This window comes from Pomacea canaliculata, linkage group LG8 (assembly GCF_003073045.1).
Source record: "Pomacea canaliculata isolate SZHN2017 linkage group LG8, ASM307304v1, whole genome shotgun sequence".
Taxonomy (NCBI): Eukaryota; Metazoa; Mollusca; class Gastropoda; order Architaenioglossa; family Ampullariidae; genus Pomacea; species Pomacea canaliculata.
This window is the reverse complement of record NC_037597.1, coordinates 21,133,785-21,155,177: the sequence shown is the minus strand read 5'-3', so window position 1 is coordinate 21,155,177 and position 21,393 is coordinate 21,133,785. Positions and strand designations below refer to the sequence as shown.

Below are 21,393 nucleotides of genomic sequence, written 5' to 3'. Positions count from 1 at the left end.
AGTATCCAGACTTGTTACTTAAGAATTTAGTTAAAATTTAATTAGAATGATAAATATCTTGTTTTATTTTACATAGATCATCTTAAGGGAAAACATCGTGAAGGGAACTAAATCTCAGTACGATACTTCTTAAACATGGCGTCCTCCAAACCGAAGAAAATTGTGTCGCAAGATCAGTTGCGGCGATTGATGAAAGAAAAGCAATATTCCGTGCATACGACAGCAAAGAAAATTGACCATCCATTGGCAAAGTGATTTTCTCTTATCGCCATTTTCATATATTTTACTAATCCTTGGTTACGGACCTGATGTTGTCAAACAAAACGTACGCCACTCATTCGAAGAGCTTAGGCAATCAAAGCCAGTCTCTTTTTACTACTACTATGTCCACCTCTCCAAATAATAAATATTTCATAGCAGTCGAGAAAGTAGCATTTCTCAATGTTTTGATGCGTTAATTTCTGTACTTCCAGATACAATAGCCTCAGTCAACTGGTTTGCACAGTCTGCAATAATGTCATCAAGAATGACAATTTGTGGGTGGCACATATCCAAAGCAAGCAACACAAAGAGGTATGCTGTTGATGAATAAAAACTATGTCTTACATCGACAAGATTTTTTCCTAAAAAATGTGTTGCCATGGCCAGCAGTGAGGACTTATCCAATTAATGTGAATGCCTGGTTTGAAGCTGGGCAAAATTCAATGGGCATAGGGTTTAGGGATAGGGTGTCTACTGTGCAAAGCAGTCAACACACTCTGATAGTGAGGTTACATGTAAAGCTGTGCCTGATGTTATATAACTATGATTCATTATATAGCTTTTGTCCTAAGGCTGTTGATGAATTGCATCTGAACTAAAATCTAAACTAAGAGTGCAAGGACAGCATGTTATATGTTACCTTATTACCATAATTATTTAACCCTTTATAATGACCAATGACATTACATGGCACACATTACAATATAAAGTGAAAGTATGTCTTACTTGTCATCTACAGCGATATCTGGCTTTAAACACCCCAGGTCCTGTCAAACCAACCGATTTAGTGGGTATCAAAAGAAAACATGCAGAAATTCAAGAGCAGTCGTCAAAGAAAATAAAAGGTATATTTTGACAGAACCTTCACATTGCAAATGATGTTATTAAAAAATAAACTTGCTTGCATTAAAAACATATTCTGTCAGTTTGAAAGTCCACCCTAATCCTTTAATTTTATATTTAGTTTCTTTTTCCCACCAAGTGAACGTGTTTGGTTTGGGACTATCTATCTATCTATTCCTCTTTGTGCATCAGGTTGCACATAAGGCCTCAACCAGAGTCCGCCACCGATGTCGATCGGCTGAAACACGCTCTAGGTGACCCCATGTCCAGCCCTTTCCTTTCATCTCCCTTTCCACTGTTCTTCTCCAAGTTTCCTTTGGGCGGCCTCGTTTTCTTCGGCCGTCTGGAGTCCATCGTAGGGCGACTCTGGAAAGGTCTGCTGTCTGCTGGCGGAGCACATGTCCAATCCATCGCCAACGCCTTCGTTGAACCTGCGTGGTGATGGACTCGGTTTCACTTCTTCGGTGGAGTTCTTCGTTGGTGATGGTGTTTGGCCAAAAGATGTTAAGTATGCGCCTGAGGCATCTGTTTTGGAAGACGTCAAGCTTGTTACTGATGGTTTTGGTCATCTTCCAAGATTCTGATCCGTAAAGGAGGTGCTGATCACATTTGACTTGAAGATTCTCAGCTTGATCTTCTGGCTGATGTTTTTTGCCTTCCATGTGCTCCTGAGTGAGGCAAAGCCTGACTGGCTTTCGCCAGTCGGGCTCGAATCTCCACCTCCGCATCCCCAGTGTTTGACATTTTGGACCCAAGATAGGTGAAACTGTCAACTTCCTCAATCTCTTCTCCATTTAGTTTGATGCTGTCTTGGACTCTGGCGTTCACTCTCATACTGTTAGTCTTTTTTGTGCTGACCTTCAAGCCAAGGTTTCCAGCTGTTTCTGAGAAGGCCTTTGTTTTTTCCTGCATGTCTTGGTGGCGGTGTGACAGCAGGGCAATGTCATCAGCAAAGTCCAAGTCTTCCAGTGCTGTTGTTGCTGTCATAGTCATGGTCCATCTGAGCCCTCTCCTCTCGCTGTCGGTGGAAGTCTTCATGATCCAGTCCATGGCCAGGATGAAGAGGAACGGCGACAGAATGCAGCCCTGCTTCACCCCAGTACTGACGTTGAAGGGGTCTGTGAGCTCTGTGTCACAGACAACCTGGGATTTGAAATCGCTGTACAGCATTGCAATGACCTGAACAAGTTTTGCAGGGACTCCGTAATGCCTCAGGATCTTCCATAAGGACTCGCGGTGGATGCTGTCAAAAGCCTTCTCCAGGTCTATGAAATTGATGTACAGCGGTGTGTTCCATTCGTTGCTCTGCTCCAGAATCTGTCGCAGAATGAAGATGTGTTCGGAGCAGGATCGCCCAGGGCGAAATCCTGCTTGCTGTGGTCGGAGGTCTTTCTCAAGAGTTGCCGTCAGTCTTGACAAAACAATCTTGCTGAAGACCTTGCTGGTGAGGGAAAGAAGTGTTATGCCCCTCCAATTATTGCAGTCTCCAAGATCTCCTTTCTTGGGTAACTTGAAGATGAGCCCTGTCTTCCACGCAACAGGACCTGCCCTGATTCCCAAATTTGCCTGAAGATTTCAGTCAGCTTGGAGCTGTCACATTTATATCTGCTTTCAACATCTCTGCTGTTATTCCATCTGCCCCTGGTGCTTTGCCGCTCTTCATTGTCTTGACTGCTGCTGTCACTTCTTCCAGGCTTGGTGGGTCTGTGCAGATGTCAAGGTCTATAGCTGCTGGCTGGATGTCTGCAAGCTGAGGGGGATCTGGTCTGTTCAGAACTGACTCAAAATGCTCCCTCCAGCGCTGTAGTTTTCCTGCCTCTCCTTCGACGACATTACCGTTCACGTCTTTCACTGGCACATCACTGTTCTTAAACCCGTTGTTTAGCTGTTTGTTTATCTTGGTTTGGGACAGTTAGTAAATATGAAGATACTGTTTATAGTTGATCAGATTTACTTGTTACAAAATGTTACCTTACCGTTACTAGCATATTTTGAGGAAACATCATCTAAATAAATGCACAGTTAAATGACATGGGATGAAATTGATAAGTAGTTACTGAAGTGATATCCATGAATTGAAAAATATTACATTAATTACAAAACCAAGTGTAGTCGAGAAGAGAAAGTATATAGCCTTTGATGTTTTTCTCTCCCAGATACAAATGGCAGTGCTGCACAAACAGGGTATGTAATGATAATAGTAGAAAGAATCTTTTTACTTTAGCGAGAGAAAGAAAGGCTCTACTTGTGCATGTATAAGAGAGAATGTAACTTTGTTTAGGCTGTTGTTCCTTCATTTGGGCTAGAGTAAGTCATATGTTCATACTACTAAAAAAGGATTGCAAATATTTTAACTTTCAAATTTTAAAATCTGGATTTGTGTGATGTACAACAGAACCTTAAAAGCCACATTCCTGGCCACATACTCATCATCGTCAGATGACAGTGATGACAATGATGAAACAGAAAAAAATGAGAAAGTACCAGAAGCATCAGCTGATAACAGCAGTGGAAAGAATATGACTGGAATTTTGCCAGCAGGTAATTCTGTCAGTGAAGGCTGTCGTAATACATGTTTATTTTATCTCTAATACTTTATAACAGTGGTTCTCAAAGTGTGGTCTGGACCACTTGTAGGCCGCACCCATAAGTCAGGTGGTCTGTGGCTGACAGTCATCGTGTGTCAGCAAAGTGATGTTTAAATTGCTAGAGATGCTAATTAGTCCTCTATTGATTTTACACAAACTTTTATTTTATCAATGCCCAACTGCTCGTTTGCAAAAGCGCTCACTTTCCACTTAAGTCTTCATGTCACAGCATGAGCATTGCATCATTTTACAGCATCATCCGCTACCCTTAGTAATGCAGTGCATTCCCTTATTTTTGACTTTCATATATGATCTGAGTACAGTGGACTTGCTGACATCACTGTGAAGCATCTTGAAATCAGTTGTTAGGTTTCACTTGTGCAAATATTTGATGATTGTTTTTTGTTTTTTTTTCTTGTTTAATCTTTTTCTTATTTCTGCACTACAGACTTTTTCGATGCATCTTTCAAGGAAGAGGCTGAAAAACAAGAAACAGATAAACCTTTAGCAATGGCAGAAGTTTTGCCTGAGGGCTTCTTTGATGATCCAAGAATGGATGCCAAGGTAGTAGATGATAAATATAAATAATTATAAAGACTATTCTGACATCATTTCAGACTTTGACACATAAGTTAGAGGTTTAAAATTAAGGATATGAAGAGTTAAAAAACAAAAATAGCCAGCACATATTTGCATGTTTTTGGTAATGTATATTGTGTTTGAACAGTGCATCCAGCTGAAGATGAAGATATTTATATCCTAAAACTATCACTGCTTCCCTTTCTTAAGTTTATATATATTAAATATATGTCTATATATTAATATATTAAAAAAAATGGCTTATCAGTACACCTTAGACGAAGGGAGAGAACAAAGCACCTGTTCTCAACCGCAAAAACAACTTAACACCAATCAGAAACTGGAGCATTCTTCTTCAAGCAGATAACTGTTTCAAATAGCTGGTGACATCATTTGCAAAACCAGCACTTCATCACCCTTGCTATGCACAATCCCATCCACACAGCTGCCAGATGCATTCTATGCATTTTTTTCCTGGAATAAGTCAACACCATCAGGGTGAGCCTTGACCACTCATCAACTAGTCCAAGCTTCTTCAACTTTGCTGGAGTACCCTTTGCAGATTTTGTGCCAGTAACTGAGAATCATGTCAGAGACATTATCATTTACTTGCCAAAGAAATCTTCTGTACTGAATCCTATTCTGACTACCATCTTGTTTGAGTGCCTTGGCACATTGAATCCGGTTATCACAGACGTCAGTCATTCCCTTTCTATGGACTGTGTTCCTCCCTCTTTCAAACATACCACTGTCACTCCAACCCTCAACCCTGATGACCTAAAGAACTTCCACCCAGTCTCTAACCTTCCTTTCTTATCCAAGATCCTGGAGAAAGTCATCTTTCATCAGTTGCTACAACATTTTAACACGTATAGTCTCTGGGAGTCATTTCAGTCGGCCTGCCACTTGACTGAGACTGCTCTGGTCTGGGTGGTGAATGACTTATCTGCTTGTGACCAAGGTCAGATATCAGTCCTGTCCACTGCTTTTGACTCTTCAGGTCACCACATTCTCCTCAAGTGGCTTCCACACTACTTTCGGCTTCTCTGACACAGTCCTAGTTTGTTCCACTCCTACCTGTGTGATCACACCCAGTCCATTAGTGTCCACAGCTGCTGTGCTTTATGGAGTGCCTCGGGGTTAGGTCCTCGGGTCTCTATTGTTTACAGCGTTTGTCCAGCCACTTTGCTCTGTGATCCGCCACATTGGCTTGCAGTATCATATGTATGCCGATGTTGCTCAGCTCCTGGCCCAGCTTGCCAACTTCACAGTCCACAGTCTGTTTATTTTGTTCATGACCTTGCCCCAGTCTGTCTGTCTGAGCTTGTGTTGCCATACCAGCCTTGCAGTTCAGTTCGTTTGACCCATGCTGGATTTCAGTCCATTCCACGTGTCAGACTGGAGTTGTTTGGCCATAACTCTTTCTTCTTGTCCGGTCCCAGTATTTGGAATGGCCTGTTTCTCTCCTCACAGTGAAGTCAGTACATACCTTCTGATCTGGACTTAAAACATATCTCTTTTGGAAATACCTACTATAACTAGTCCATCCTGTTGTCCTTTCTCTCTTACACTCCTATGATTGTTTTATATCATGCCTCTTGATGAATTTCAGGTGCGGCAGGTTGAGTATAAAGACAAAATGGATGAAGAGTGGGAGTTATTTCAGCGCTCCATGAAAGAGGAATCACATGTAAGTTGATTTACAATATAATAAGAAAAGTAGAGTTCCACCACATTTTCTTTATTTTTTGGAGGAGCATTGATGTACTTGAAGTCAAAGTAGTCAGACTGAAACCACTGCAGATCTTTGCTACAGATAGTGTCAGTTTGATAACACACTGGTAGTTTGTTGTTCCTTGTACTCTGTTAAATTTTGGGTCTTCAGAGACATGTCTTTTCAAAGAGTTTTGACGTTTATAAGCCAAGAGACAGCTTGCTTGCTTTTTTTCTCAGGTCTCAGAGGCCATCATGGAGGAAGACAACGAGCAAGCTACTGTCGAACGCAATCTAGATGAAATTGATGATCAGATGTAAGTACTTTTCACTTGGCGTTTGTTATTCTACTAGTTTCAATAGTCAAACTGGGTATTTTTTTAGTCTTCATAAAATCAAAATGTGAAAAATACGTCATTGAAAGCACTGAAACATGTGCCTGCTTGGGCATTTATTTAGACATGGTCTGGGTTGATTCAACTTTTGGTGTTGGAACAATGTTGTCTTACATAGAACAGTATGGTCATGGCAGAGTCAATTCCTTTTGTAACTTCAGCACATAACTTAGGTTATATAGTGTCTGCTGAGATGTCTCTTGATTGGCATGTTTTTTACATTTGTCGCGCTGCATATTATGAACTCCAGATCAGCTCCATTCACCGTACTGTCCAACCCAACCAACAAAATTCTCATCTGCTTATTTTTTCTGTCTAAATTAGACTACTGCAACTCTCTTCTTTGCTGGCTGTCCACAGTACCTCATCCACAAGCTTCAGAAAGTCCAGAACTCAGTTGCTTGTCTCGTTTTAAGGACTCACTTCTTTACTCTCTTCTTTGGCTACCAGTTAAAGCTAGAATAGACTACAAGCTCTCAACTCTATGGATTCTTTGAAGGCCCCTTTCACCTGTTCTACTGAAATCTTTTCTTTCCACAGTCCTACTCGAAACCTTCACTCCTTATCAGACTCGAACATTCTATCCTTCCTTCTCACAAAGATAGTCACATACGGACAGTGGACGTTCTCCCTCTGTGCTGGTCAGCAGTAGAACTCTCTTCCACATCATAGAAGAGTACATTCAGACGTTCTCTGAGAACATATTTGTTCACTAAGTACTATCCCTGTGTTACTATCCTTTTGCAATATTGTCATGTTAACTTTACAGTATCTATATCCCTTCAAACCTTCATCTATTGCTTTACGGTCTACTCTTTTACTTCATCTTTATGTTGTTCAGTGTGACTATGCGTATTTCACCGTTCACTGGCTGTTATCTAATATTCATTCATCATGACTGGTCTGTGCAAAGAGTGGGATCTATTTGGTCATGATGCATGTTACAAGTACTCATTATTATTTATTTTAAAAAATTGTGCTTTATTGCATGATTTTTCAGCAATCATGCCTTAAAATATAAATAGCGCATTTTAAGAGAGCATCTTTGTCTACCATTGTAATCTACAATGATCTTTATGGTGTTCAGGGCCATATTTTAATCTGAGTTAAATGCTGGATTTGCAGTCAGCGATGGAAAGAAGTGGAAGACTTGCACATTAAAAAAGAGACAATTTCCAAGACGTCTGCTGGTGGCAGTAATAAAGATGACGAAGAAGAGTTGGATGAAGATGACCTTAGTGAATTCCTAGACTGGCGATCAAAAAAATCTTGGAAATAATTTATTTTGAAGTAGTAGTGTTGATGAATCTGTTCAAATGGATGTAATGTTGTGAAGTCTACAAATGCTGATGGCAATGTGAGTGGGTCTTCCTGAAGTCTGCAGTTTCCCACCATGTTAACAGAATACTGTTGGACAAGCCAATTTCAGGTCCTGAATTTATTTGTGAACACAGTTGAAAAAATGTTAGCAGATGAAGTATGCTTCTACATGGAAGGACTAAACATATGTAGCATGTCTTAATGAATATGTGAAAGGTGTGTAAGATGGAATAAAGTATGATACTGAAAACTAAAGATTTTCAAGATTTGGTGTTAATGTTTACAAGTGCCATGCAAGCTGTTGTTCAGATTGGTGTTTAATTAGCATGTTTCTGCAGTTATATATTGTTCAGGTAGCACCTAACAATTTGCATGTTAGGCATTTATCTGAAACTAGAAATTTCCAGTGGTTAAAAGTTTAAAATTTTCTAAATGTGAGCAGTAATTTATTGTGGTACACCATGTATCACAGCTTTCCCCATTTACCCTTGCAGGGTTTTTAGTCATTACATCTTTACCACACCTTTTTAACTGAGGAATACCTAAGTCTTTCACCTTCCTCCTCCCCGAAAAAATACTGATGCTCCTTGACTTCTAATGAGGTTGTGTAAAGATAACCCATTGTAAGCTAAAAATAGTATAAAAAAATGCAACACACCTACTGAACAAAATAGATTGGCCAAAGCTACCTTAAACATGTTTAAAACTCTTCCTACAGTTGAGCAGAATCCTCGAACACAAAAGCTCAGGATCAAGAGAGTATCATGTCATGTATCATTAGTATGGAAAAATATTGAACTTCTGTGAATGTGTTTCATTGCAGCACCAATGGAAAGTAAAATCATGTCAAATTATTAAGACGAACCATCTGCAGTGTCATTGATCCTACATTTTCATAATCAGTTTTCATCATACATTTAAAACAAATTGTTGCCTCTGAGGAAGCATTAGAATCATGGAATACACAGCACCAAAAACCACACAAAAAGTATGAAGCATATTTTATTTCAACTTGGGCTTAAAGAAATGCTTTCATATTTATCAGCTTTATCTCATCACTTTTCCCACTTACAAAATTGGACAATATATTGTACAATATTAAAGTATTCTTTGACATCATTTTCATATTTGTTAACTGAAATAAAATTTCATTGACTAACCAGTTCATGATAGTAAAATTATATGCAATAACAAAGCCATTAGCATTGTGCTTTCAGCATAATTACATAAATGCAATAATAGTCATTGTCTGGAAATTTATTTTACAACTAAATATGAGCTGTTGCCAGACAATATTTAAGCTTAATAAATTCATTGTATATCAGACATATAATTTTTGAATGGAACTTCAATATAAAAAGCTGATGCAGTTAGATCTTTTGTTATACTGAGCACACAAGCCATATTTCTGTGTGTCAATGTAGAAAAGTACATGGAGGATGAGGAGTGTTAAGCTTTCTAAACATGTACAGGGACACCTAAATAAATCACTTTGCCTGAGTAAGACCACCAGTCATGTAATAGCTGGAGATCCTTTTAAGTAGGTATCCCATGCTCATCTGTATTGCTCTCTGAGGTACAGTTTTTGATAAGACCTTATTTGCTATTTGCATTTCTGCACCTTTCATGGCATCAAGTTTTGCACACCCTTACTCATTCACACACACACACAGAGTTTACCTATTATGTCAAAATCATTTCCTGTTATCACTGGATTTTAAGAGTTGCAAGCTAAATGAATTTCACAACCAAACTTAATTCACACATAATTAAATGTGTTGTCCATTATATACAAGTCTCATTTCCATGGTTCATGACAGTAACTACACTGGTATTTGAGTCAGCTGTAGCACTGGAACAAGTCTCGGCAGCAGATATCTGGGTAGATAAATCATGAGCTGTGCTTGTGTAGGTGCGATAAAGTTCCTGAGCACATAGTTTGGCCTTCTCCCTGGAAATGAGTCATCACATTTGGTACATAATGCTAGTATCTATGTAAAGAATGAAATTTTCTTCATTTCAATACAGTGGACAATCGGTAACGCTAAATATCCTCTATTCTTTCCTAATTCTATCCATGTACTAAATTGAAATATTGTTTGAAAACGTCCTTGGTAACATGAGAAAATACTTATTAAAGCTTATTCGGCTGAAGTCTACTATATAATATGCCCTAGCCAGAAATCTCAACAGAAAACAAACAAAGGTAGATATATTTCTTCCTTTCCATACAGGTTTTCTTTATATATATAAAAAAAAAAAAAAAAAAAAGTGGGCTTACTTAAATGGTGCCTGTTCTTCTGGTGACATTGAGCGCCAGGCATGGCCCATGATCTTACTTATGTTGGAAGTGTGCACACCAGGATGAGCTCTGAAAAAGCAAAGAATCCAAATAAGCAGAACACCTGTATCTGCCCACATACACACAGAGTTGTAAACCACATTTCCAGTGATCAAGCTTTAAGTCAAAAAGGAAGCCAAAAGTAGTGCAAAAGCCACTGATTTGAAGTCTGGAAAAATGATGAATTGCATGCTTACTCAATAAATTTTCTGCGGTTTAGGCGACTGAACATCATGAAACCGTTCATCCATGATGTCTTGCGTAAATCCACTTTCGTCCGAGGCCTTTCTTCTGTGGTTGCAGCGGAGCTGTGAAAATATCAACAGGAAATAAATTGGTAATCATTCACCATTATTTCCATTAACCCTCCTTGAGTGTTTTACCTCAAGCATTACTTGAGGGTTGGAATTAAAACAAGGCTACCTTGAGCATCACTCAATGAAGTAAAATTTTGAGCCTAAGTCATGCTTGGATTTCATACCAAACAGGTTAAACTAGCCACTGCTGGCATCGGTCACATGAAAAATCCTTTTACATTGACAAGAACACACATATACACTTTTTGTTTTAATTTATTTATTTTTGTATTTAAGCATACTTCCCAAGTACAACTGCCCACTGGGATTAATAAAGTTGATCAATGTCATTGTACACACTTAATGATGCTACATATTTTCTTTTTTTCTGTAAGATATGTCCAGCATAAATCAGTAATATGATATAGTGCACTGGCAAGAACATGCATTTTTGAAAACTAAAAAATTTTTTTTTTAATTTACTGAGCACGCAGTATAATATTATAAAATAAATATAAATTAGTTTCCTGTAATGAACTAAATTTAGTCACATCAGCACAGAATTTTTATCTCCAAGCCTGTGTAAGTGGCATGTATCTGCCAGATGATATAAGTACCTGCTAAAATCCACTGCTTCATAAGTGATCGGCACTATGGGCCTCTGCATGACAGAGTTGCGAGTAAAATGCACATGCTGCGTTTCTGTGAGGGCTTGCTTATAATGAATATTATAAGGTAGGACTTGTACAATCTTGGATTTGCCTGCAGACAAAATATTGCAATAGAGGCCATTTATATACAAGCTGGTTGCACACCATTCAGAATCTGCTGAAACCCTATCAGGAGTCAATGCATTCACGTAGCTATTTTATGTTGACGTAAAACAAGCTAATCATTTTCTGCCAAATGGAACCAGTTCTGGATTGAATCAAACTGCATAATCCAATTTATTGCATTATAATCATATATAATAAATAACATCAATCAACTTGAAAGCAAACCATTAATTTATTCATTACATGATTAGTTTTGTTCCATCTGGGTATACCTTTCAAGTATAAATATGACATTTCAGAGTATCAACATCTTTAAAATCCCATGCTAAATCAAAATGAAGGCTTAACATTCGCTGACTAAAATGAGAATATGGTAGTGCCCCTGTGCCTGCTAATTCAGTAACCTCGGTTTGAAAGAAACAGAAAAATTTAAAAAAAAAAAAAAAAAAAAATCATAAATTTCAAAACCCACGCCATGCAACAACAGCCACAACATGTAGCAGCCTAAACACATTTGGTGCTTGACTCAATGTTCCTGTCAGTGTTTTTCCCCCACAGAACTTCTAGCATTCTCTCTCTCTTTGCTTTAGCTGCCATTGTATATATATATAGTATTTTGCATTATCCATGATTCCACATCATTTTTGAAAGACTATGAACTTAATACCTGTGGATACTGTACTATGAAATGCTGCTAGAAAAAGACTCAATATTTTTGTCTTGATTTGGTAACTGCATCAATGCAACGCACTGACCATCTTCGCTGGCTTGAGTTGCCTTTATCTCTGACTTCCAGTTGGTGAGGTTACTGAAGGGGGATCGCTTAGGACTATACTGCTTGCGTTTGTTCTTATGAGCATAAAGTGAAGGGTGATGATGTCGTAACCACTTGCCACTCAAGAAAACTTCTTGCTGAGAAAGACCCATATCCATCTCTCTTTTCAGGAGAATTTGCTCAGGAGACATTTTTGCATCATTGAAACTCGTATGTTCTATTCCATTCATATTAGCAGAATTGTAGGAAACTGAAGCTGTTTCAAGTTTGGGAACCACCTGTTTAGTAGATATAAGAAAGCTCATGTTTAACTTTATGCAGTTTCTTGTTTATGAGTGAAGTAAAGGTGGGTTTTTTCCCCAACCATATGTGTTTGACTAAACTAAAAAGATTAAAGTACATTAGTACACAGACATAGCTTTCTTCTTTTACCTCTATGGTTAACATATTTTAGAAAAAGTTACAGTAAACTGTCTATGCAGTAATGATTTCCATGTAGGTTTCTAAAAACCACATGCGACCATGTCAAATGTACAGCATAGATTAACTAAATCTTAGCAAAAGGATTATTACATTCTGAAAATGTTGTGTAAAATTGTCTGCTTATTGTTAAAATTAGTCAACCTAACCATTAATTTACTGACACAAATGGCAGTTGATACATTAATGCCTATGTTTCAATCACTGTATCAATGTAGTCTAACCTACCTGACTGTCCTGCTCACTTCCTGCAGTAAAACTGGATGTCTGACTGTTTTCTTTATTCCCTGCTTTGATCACACAATTATAACCACCTTGTGCTCTTGATTCAACCTTTCAAAACATGAGGGCAAAAATGTCATTGTACTAAATATGATGTCACCTTGTGAGAATGAGGTTTCTAGAAACTACTCAAGTTAAATATATTATAGCAGTTAAAACTTCAAAAAACAAAAGAAAGAAAAAGAAGACTCCCATTTCTTTATCTGCAATTTGTTCTTTGCTACCTTTTCACCAAAATAAAGCCTCTGGTAAGTTGACTTCAATGAGCAATTTTATATGTAAACTAATCAACACTGGTTAATAAATGGTGATACCATGACTGTATCACACCTACAACACTACTACATGTACTACAATTATAAAGCTGTGGTGATGAATGAAAGAGAACTGACCTCATCTGTGCTTGAAGATACTTCAAACATAGCTGATATCCCATCATCTGTGGAGGAGCCAAATAAAGTCTCCAAGTCCCCTGGGAATGGAAGAAGTTGCAACAGAATATTAGTTATGACTGACTTTTTAATTTACCAGGAAATTTTTTTTATGCAGCTGACCATTTTTCTTTTGTGTTCCTAAGAGCCTACCTGTCATACTTTTAGCTTTATCTGTGGTATGAAAAAGACTGTCTTGGCCCAAATAAATGTGCACACCAGTCTGTACAATTCCCTCTACCCAATCTCTCATCACATTGGCAGCAACATAAACGCTACCAATATCCTTTCCTCAATCAGTTGCCTACTCTCCATTTTAAATAAAAAAACAAAACAAAAACCGACACATTGTCTACACATTCCAAAATAATTTTATCCCTAAGATGCACTGAATATGCAGGTGGACAGGTGCGGTGAGGATGTGCCTGCTCTTGAAAGAAAGAAATCTCATAAAGATTGTGAAAAGATAGCAACATCTGACTTACCAGTATCAGCAGAGGCATCAGTGACTATGGTCCATGCTTGTACAGGCTGTTCATCATCCCCAGTCGTGCTAGAGGCCACCACACCAGAATCCTGTGACAATGATGGCCCTTCCTCCCCTACTTCCACATCAGCTGCCACAGACACCATGCTGTCTGTCATCACATCCACCTCAGATGTTGTAGATTTGACATGTCTATCTCTGAGTGCCTTCAAAATACAGAAAGATCTCTCAAAGATTTATCTCTTGAACCAGCTGTAGTAACACTTTCTAAATCAAATTCTGTTATTATATTTTGCAGTTAGACCGTTTCTCTCACCTAGACAAACATGCCCATTCCCATATTTTGAGAAATGAATTCATGTACACAACAGAGCACAGCAACTGAGTGTTTTTAAATAGTAACTTTTTCAAAAAAAAAAAAAAAAGACTAGCTCTGAAACAAAATACAAAAAAAGATCCTTAGTGTGTACTCACAAGTTTTTTCAGAACCCGAGAGCAAGAAGTCTGTGTAGACACCCATGAATCACTATCACTGCTGTTGACTTCTACAAAAAAAACAGATATGATAAAAATTGGTAGCAGCATGACCCTAGTAGAGGCCAAGGAAAACACACAAAAGAGCACAAAATTCTGTTTTCAAACTGTTTTGTTGTGAGAAAAATACATAAAATTAAAGATTGAACTTCCTACTGGGGTATTTTGTATTTTGTTTTTGAGTCTTACTTGTTCTTTGTGGTGAAGACAACAAATACCTTGATGCTTGCTTTCTGACGCCGGCCGTTTTTGACAAAGTGAAAACAGTACCACTGGAAAATTTCACATTGTGCGCCAATTTTACCGATCAAGAATTGAGAGACGCAGCCGATAAAAAGTAGAAAGATTGTGTTATTTTTTGGGTATATTTTTTATAATCTTTGTTTTAGGGGTTAGGAGAAAAATTTTTGTTTGAAAAAATATAGGAAAATTTGACATGCGTCCATTATAAAATCTGTTGAAAATAACATTCGCATACCAGGTATCCTTGTAAAGTTGATTTTTTGCTGAACGAATCAGTACCTACAACTCTGCAATTACCTTTCACTAGGTCGCTCCCTAACGATCCTATGAATTATATGAACCAAACTTTCTTACAGATGTATAACTAATTATAATTCTAACTTCTTACATATTCAGTAATGGGATTTAGAATTCATACCTGAACGTGGTATTGATTAAATTAGTTAATGCATGCACGGATATTTTGAATTTAATTTTTATTTTCTCTTTCTGTAAGTTTTGACTAAATGTTTTATGATAGATTTACAACCTACAAACAGTTTAGTGCATTTCTTTTTGTTTTTAAAGCCATCAAATATGCTCTTGAAGCGAAATCTTATAGGAAAACTGTTTTTTAATTTTGGCTTATTTTGGGTCATGTGTTAAAAGTTAACTAATAAACCTGAGCTGTTCATTTTGTTTGTCTAAACTAGGAACCAACTATAGTTGCAAAATGCTGTCATTGTTACCTTCACTTGCCACAAACAGAATGGCAAGCTTACAAAGTTGGGAAAAAATTCTCACAATGTGATGAAAACACAACTTCGAACATTTGAAGTAGTATATCTCTGCTTCCAGAAATGATAGAACTTACTTTTTTCTTTTGTTTTTCTTGTATTTTCCTACACATCAAAGAATCACACATTTGAACATGATATACAGGAAAAAAATGTTGACTTCTGTTGCCTAAATAACGCACAATTTAAATCCTCATTTGTTAAAGAAGTAACATGCATCATGATTATTTATTGATCTGTATAAATGAGATATTTACTGAAAAAATTTGGTAATTTTGATTTAAATGAACATCCATTCTTGGAAAAAAATATTGACCATGACAATTGCAAAAATTTAGTGCAAGTGTCACTGTTGTCAATCACACTACTCTCATTTATAGACTCAGCGCTCTCTATGGCATTTCAGGTCCTCTATTTGAATGGATACAGTCATATCTCTGAGATAGGACTCGGTCAGTTATAGTGGATGGTTGCGTGTCCCCACCAGTCTCTATTTGCTCAGGAGTCCCTCAATGTTCTGTACTTTGTCCCATTCTTTTTTTATCATGTATACCAAGCCACTTGCTCCTCTAATTCAAACTCATTGTATCTGACCAATCCTTTGCCAGCAATGCTCAGCTTTTATCCTTCTCAGGCACACACTGCTATCCAGAGCAACATGATTTATTTCAGATGTTAGACTATGGATGACCCACAATAAGTTGAAACTGAATGAAGATAAAACAGAAGCCCTTATTTTTTTAAAGAGGAGAGCCAGAGTTTACCCTTCACTGCCTGTCTCTGCAATGCTGACGTTTCTTTTATAACTTCAGCACATAGCTTTTGTTACATAATGTCTTATGACATCTCTTGATCAGCATGTTTCTAACATCTGTTGTATGGCATATTATGACTCCAGAAGATCAGTTCCATTCGCCATACTCTGTCCAACCCAACCACCAAATTTATCTGCTCATTTGTCTAATTTAGATTTTTCTCTCTTCTTGCTGGCTGTCCATAGTACCTCATTCACAAACTTTAGAAAAACCAGAACTCAGCTGCTTATCCTGTTTTCTGGACTTGCAAATCTGAACATGTCACACCACTTCTTCACTCTCTTCATTGGCTCCCAAATTAAAGCTAGAATAGACTACAAGCTATGGACTCTTTGATGGCTCCTTCCCTCCCTACTTTGCTGAAATCTTGTCTGTTCACACTCCTGCTTGAAACCTTTGCTCCTCATCAGACTCTGACATTCTATCTCTCCCTCCTACAAATACTGTCACATATGGACAACATTCTCAATGTGTTTCTAAGCAGTAGAACTCTTTTCCACATCACATTTGCCAGTCTGACTTGAAGGCTACATTCACTCTCTGAAAATATATCTGTTCATTAAGTATGAATTACTATCATGAATTCCTATTGGAATATTGTCTGTCATGTACACCATTATGCAACTACTCCATCTCTACACTGTTTATGGTCCCTATATCCCTTGCATTACATTCTACTCATTTACTGCATCTTCATGTTGCTCAGTGTGCCTATACATATCTTAACTTCCACTGTCTGCTAAGTAATGTTCAAATGTTCCTCTTTATCATTACTGCTCAGCGCAGACAGTGCAACCTACCTTGGTTGTGATGCTGCGCAATACAAGCGCACAAATTATTATTATTGTCTGTATCAGTCATCTAACCTACCATCATCTAAATTTTTCAAAGTCAGGTGCACATCATGATGCAGAATACCCCCTTTTTGTGCTGCATTCAATTTTTTTTTAAATCCATAAATTTTATTATTATATGAGCAGGTCAGTGTCTGAAAAATTATTAGTGCCACTGGCACATCTCAAAATCACCTACCAAAGTTGGTGAGGTAGTCCTGTGTATTGGTGGTTAGCAGAAGCCAGTGAAGACATGGTTCAATACCCAGATGTGTGCACAGTAGATTAATGGTATTCTCCAGGTAAGCTATGTAAGAAATGATGCGCTGCATCATTACCACCTAAAAAACAAAATCGGGAAGAAGGGAAAAATAAGTCTTAGGTTTTCTGTACTTAACACCTGCTAATTACCTTCACGTTGAGCGATTTTTAAATTTCTTTTCTTTGTACCTCAGTATTCCTCTTCGACATTGGGGAGAAAGATGTTATGAAGAAAAAAAAACAAGTGTTTCATATTCTATCATATGCGTAGCATTCATTTTAAAGATGGGAGGTTACAATGGCAGTCATGGACCTCCATAGGTCAGAGTGCTAGAGATCAATAGCTGAAATAAGCTGTCAGATAATTTAACCCTTAGCTATAATTCTCTCCCTTGAGGAATGACAGTTGTTTGGGTACCTTGGAACTGTTGTCAGTTGGAATTTTCTCTATTTTTAAAACTTTTACATCATACTTATTAATAGGATGCTGACAGAATGTTCTTTATTATTTCATGCCTTTTCTATTTTTGCCTTGACATTTTCAAAAATTAGTTTGCTTCCCAACTTATTGAACAAAAAAAAAGTCTTCAGTAGTATTCTACAGACCAAAGAGAAAGATTGAGACAGATTAATGGAATCGTTAGAGTACATCATACTTTTCCTCATAGTTTGTCTCATTTAAAATTAATCATAAGGTTTAGTATACTCATAGAACTTATGCCTCAGGCTAGGAATGACTCAAAAGCATTAACAACCTGAGTTATATATAACTTGTATAATTGTTTTAATGATAACCCAAAATGATGTACTTAAATTATCTTTTCATACTGAGACAGATATCATTCTTAATGTTGCAAAAGAAATAAATCATTGATTGTGGAGGTTAGATATAAGGAAAAATGGATGTTTAAAAATTGCTAGTTTTAAACCTATGACATTTTGAACTCCCTATTACACATTAAATGTTTGTAGATAAAAGATTAAGCAGACCACAATATCTACCTTTGTTTCTTTCCCATCTTCTGCAGAACCTGGTACTTTCTGGCAAATCACTTTTAATCTTTCATTTAGCGTATGGTGCCGTAATCTGTAAAAGAATTCTTGTATTATCTATGCAATATTTCATGGAAATCTCACTTACATGTAAACTGCTACTCATCAGCATATATAATGCCAAAAAGTACAAAGTGTATTCACATAGGAAAGCTTGAAAAACTCATTTCTTCATAACCCTAACTGTGAATATGTAACCATGTACAACGCATGTGACCTGCCAACACAAAATAAGTCCTAACTAAAAAATTTGAAATTATTTCAATTACAAATAATTAATATCTATAGGTTTTTAGCTTTTTTTTCTTTTTTTATACCAAAACTGTCTTTCTAGTTCCCAGATTGAGTAAGTTATACAGGTTTGAAGTGTTCAAGTGCGATATCAGCCAGGTTGACAAAAGCAGGTTTAAAATTGTTAATGCAATCCCACAAGGTTTTTCCTTAGCAACAAGCATTTCTAATAGCTCAAATTGTACTTTATTTTACACGATGATAAAACACATCAATATTTTTTAGTTTTTACTACTGTTAGTAACATAAAAAAAAGCATTGGAAGAAAAGTGTTACTGCATTCCAATGAGCATGCACAATCACAGAAAAATACAACAGAATACTCAAAATAGTAATGTCTCCCTTCTCTGTTCAAAAGATGAATCAAGCAAGCAATACATTAACATCTTTGTCAGTGTAATCATTGTTCTCTGAAAAAGTGTTCCCCGCATTTCTCACTTTTTAACACAACAGCGTAATTCCCTGTTAGTTTAATGATCAAGGAATTCATTTTCACAACTAACGTGAAACTACACAAAGCTGACCCAAATCACCTTTCCAGGGCTCTGCTACCAAGCTGCTGCATGCGAGTTAAATTGGCACCAAGAAGTGAAGAATGGATTTAAATAACGAATGCCAACATTTGAATAGATGCTAAAATTATAAGTTGCTTTTCCAGAAAAATCTTTACCAGTTTCAATTTACCTATAGCTGATTATCCAGTGAACAGGGGTGGGAGAAGACTAATAGACCTTATTTGAAACCTTCTGTATGAAAATTATACTGTAAAAGAATCCTACCTTCAACACCTTCTTAAGATACTGACCACGAAAAAAGAAAATCTGCAGAAATTGTTATCCTACCTCTCACTGTGTCTGTGTTTCTCCATCATTACCCGCAATGTATTTGGTGTCCTTTCCCTTCTAGAGCTTAAAGTCTTTTGCTGCTGCTCTGGTGACTTCAAACTCCTTTCTAACAATGATTGTGGACTCAGTTGATACTAAGGCATCACGGAGAAAAAAAAAAAGCCAACTAAAATTCACAGAACAGTTTATACCTACTACAAGAACAGTTCATTTCCTTCATAACTAACAATATTCTAGGAATTTTTGCAAAACCCAGATTTGCAAAACTCAACACAGAATAATAGCTATGGTATCTTTAAGTTTTTTTTTTTTTAACTTTTCATAGAGCCTTTTATGAAACTAACTTTTACAGCAAATTTTAGTTGCTCATACTTACTAGCATATGAAAATTTTAAAAATAGTTTTTAAAGTTTTTAGTTGTAAAATTAGCTCTATAAAATAATAAGACAGATTATTATTAGTGTTTCTAAACATAAATCCCTTTTTCTTGCCCACTTTGTATTCTTATCAATTTTTGTTCCACCTGAAGAATTCTAAAAGCAAAATACACATTATAGACTGAAAGTCACTGTCCATTCTTTTTTAACTTGAGAGTTTGTGTGTCACAGTTTAGTTTCTACCATCCAAAGATATATAAATATATGCTGTACTACTGAAATTTCTTTAACCTGTTCATTGATAAATTCACTAACTGCAAATGTATCACAAAGATTATCTGGGTGATCAGCAGTATCAAAGGTGTCTTCAGCCTGCCCATATATATAGCCATCCACCTGCCAACAAAGCCATGAAGATGTGAAACATTAGGTTATGGAAAAATTTTTAGCAACATTTTTTTCCTGTGCTGGGTCTAACTGCAAACACTTGATTTACTTGTAAGTTTATAAATAAATATAAGACCATTGATTCATACATAGAAGTGCTATATAATATAAAGTTATGGGTGCATAAAGGTGTATCTTTAGAGTTGCTACAAATGGCGAGACCTATTACATTCTTTTTTTTTTTAACCATTGACCTAGACCTACTAAATGAACATTTGAAATCCAACATGAAAAATCTGCAAAACAAATTCTCTGCTTTCAACGACACATTGTAATTTATCTAAAATGTATTGATTCAAAACTTTTACTAAACCTGAATGTCAGAGCAGCTATCTTCACATGGCTCTGTTTTGATGTAGTGGGATGGCATATCATGTTCTGCAGTATGATCCAAACTCATTGTTTTGCTGTCACACAGTGATGTGAACCCCAAGGCCATTTGTGAAATGCTGCAGGTTGTCATGAATTTATCCTGCTTTTTGGAGCTGCAAAAAAAATAATAATAATAAAAATAATAATAAAAACAACTGCCAGCATAAACCTCAAAGGTATGAACTTCCCCACTGTGTGTGTGTGCGCGTGCGCACTTTCATTTATTCATGACAGAATTTCATGCAAGAAATATTTACTAACTTAATTTTACAGGTCATTATCTCATTACATTTATCTTAACAATTCCATTTAACAAACCTATCACAGCATACTTCTCGATATAGAATCTTCATTATGAAAAGTCCTAAAATTGAACAGTTACTTCAATTAAAATCTTCACTTTTTTCACTGGCACTCCCCTCACCCCAAACCTCCTTTTTTTTTTTTCAAACCTCGACAGTGTTCTTAAAACGCATGACATCGTTTGACTCTCTTAAATAAAAACGAATGGAGTGTTTCAGACTGATACTCAGTCCCAAATTATGCTCTTTGCTTGCATTCTTCACTGGTGCTAGAAATGCTGACGACGGTGAAGTCGCCCGGTCTGGCGGTCACTGTTCCACCGTCACATGCCACAAGATCGACTTTCGAATCAGCGCGGGTCTAAAACTTTTCCAAACCGGGCACGTTCACCTTTAAATCGCTTTTCTCTGCAAGTTTAAAGCCCATGTATCTCTAAATGGGCGTAATAATTACACGCTGGCTTTTTTTTCTTGTTACCTGAATGCAGCGATAAGCCTCTCACCTCAAATGGCCTTGAAAGTTTTCCCGGGGTGTTAGGCCAGCGCCCTCTTACGTAAAAAGAAAAAAGAAGTAAGGGAAACAATTGCAACTAATTATAGACGATTATGTAATAGCCGATATACATGAAACTGAATGGTCAATAAACACTATACATTGCAATTAATTGTGTATTTTA

The 21,393-nt window shown here is 36.9% G+C and overlaps 2 protein-coding genes across 4 annotated transcripts; one reads left to right on the top strand and one right to left on the bottom strand.

Annotated features, from left to right (window-relative positions):
* The first annotated feature begins 98 nt into the window (after positions 1 to 98).
* Positions 99 to 7,954, top strand: LOC112570512 (zinc finger protein 830-like). The gene is made up of 9 exons (XM_025248974.1): positions 99 to 251; positions 474 to 573; positions 1,001 to 1,106; positions 3,261 to 3,288; positions 3,500 to 3,645; positions 4,141 to 4,256; positions 5,884 to 5,961; positions 6,225 to 6,301; positions 7,505 to 7,954. Exons 1-9 carry the CDS (start codon positions 136 to 138, stop codon positions 7,656 to 7,658), a joined length of 921 nt encoding a protein of 306 aa, XP_025104759.1. The 5' UTR covers positions 99 to 135; the 3' UTR covers positions 7,659 to 7,954.
* Positions 7,955 to 8,693: 739 nt separating this feature from the next.
* LOC112570504 lies at positions 8,694 to 21,345 on the bottom strand. Of its 3 annotated transcripts, none has more exons than XM_025248944.1 (15): positions 21,220 to 21,345; positions 20,356 to 20,527; positions 19,887 to 19,991; positions 19,216 to 19,352; positions 18,032 to 18,116; positions 16,968 to 17,109; positions 14,042 to 14,112; positions 13,566 to 13,773; positions 13,042 to 13,121; positions 12,596 to 12,700; positions 11,868 to 12,165; positions 10,954 to 11,098; positions 10,238 to 10,348; positions 9,981 to 10,070; positions 8,694 to 9,650 (listed from the first exon to the last, which is right to left on the bottom strand). In XM_025248944.1, exons 2-15 carry the CDS (start codon positions 20,503 to 20,505, stop codon positions 9,485 to 9,487), a joined length of 1,893 nt encoding a protein of 630 aa, XP_025104729.1. In that variant the 5' UTR covers positions 20,506 to 20,527; positions 21,220 to 21,345; the 3' UTR covers positions 8,694 to 9,484. The 3 variants fall into 3 exon arrangements, with proteins under 3 accessions (XP_025104729.1, XP_025104728.1, XP_025104730.1); XM_025248943.1 differs by having other exon boundaries at positions 21,195 to 21,239; XM_025248945.1 differs by having other exon boundaries at positions 19,911 to 19,991; positions 21,195 to 21,239.
* Positions 21,346 to 21,393: the final 48 nt, after the last annotated feature.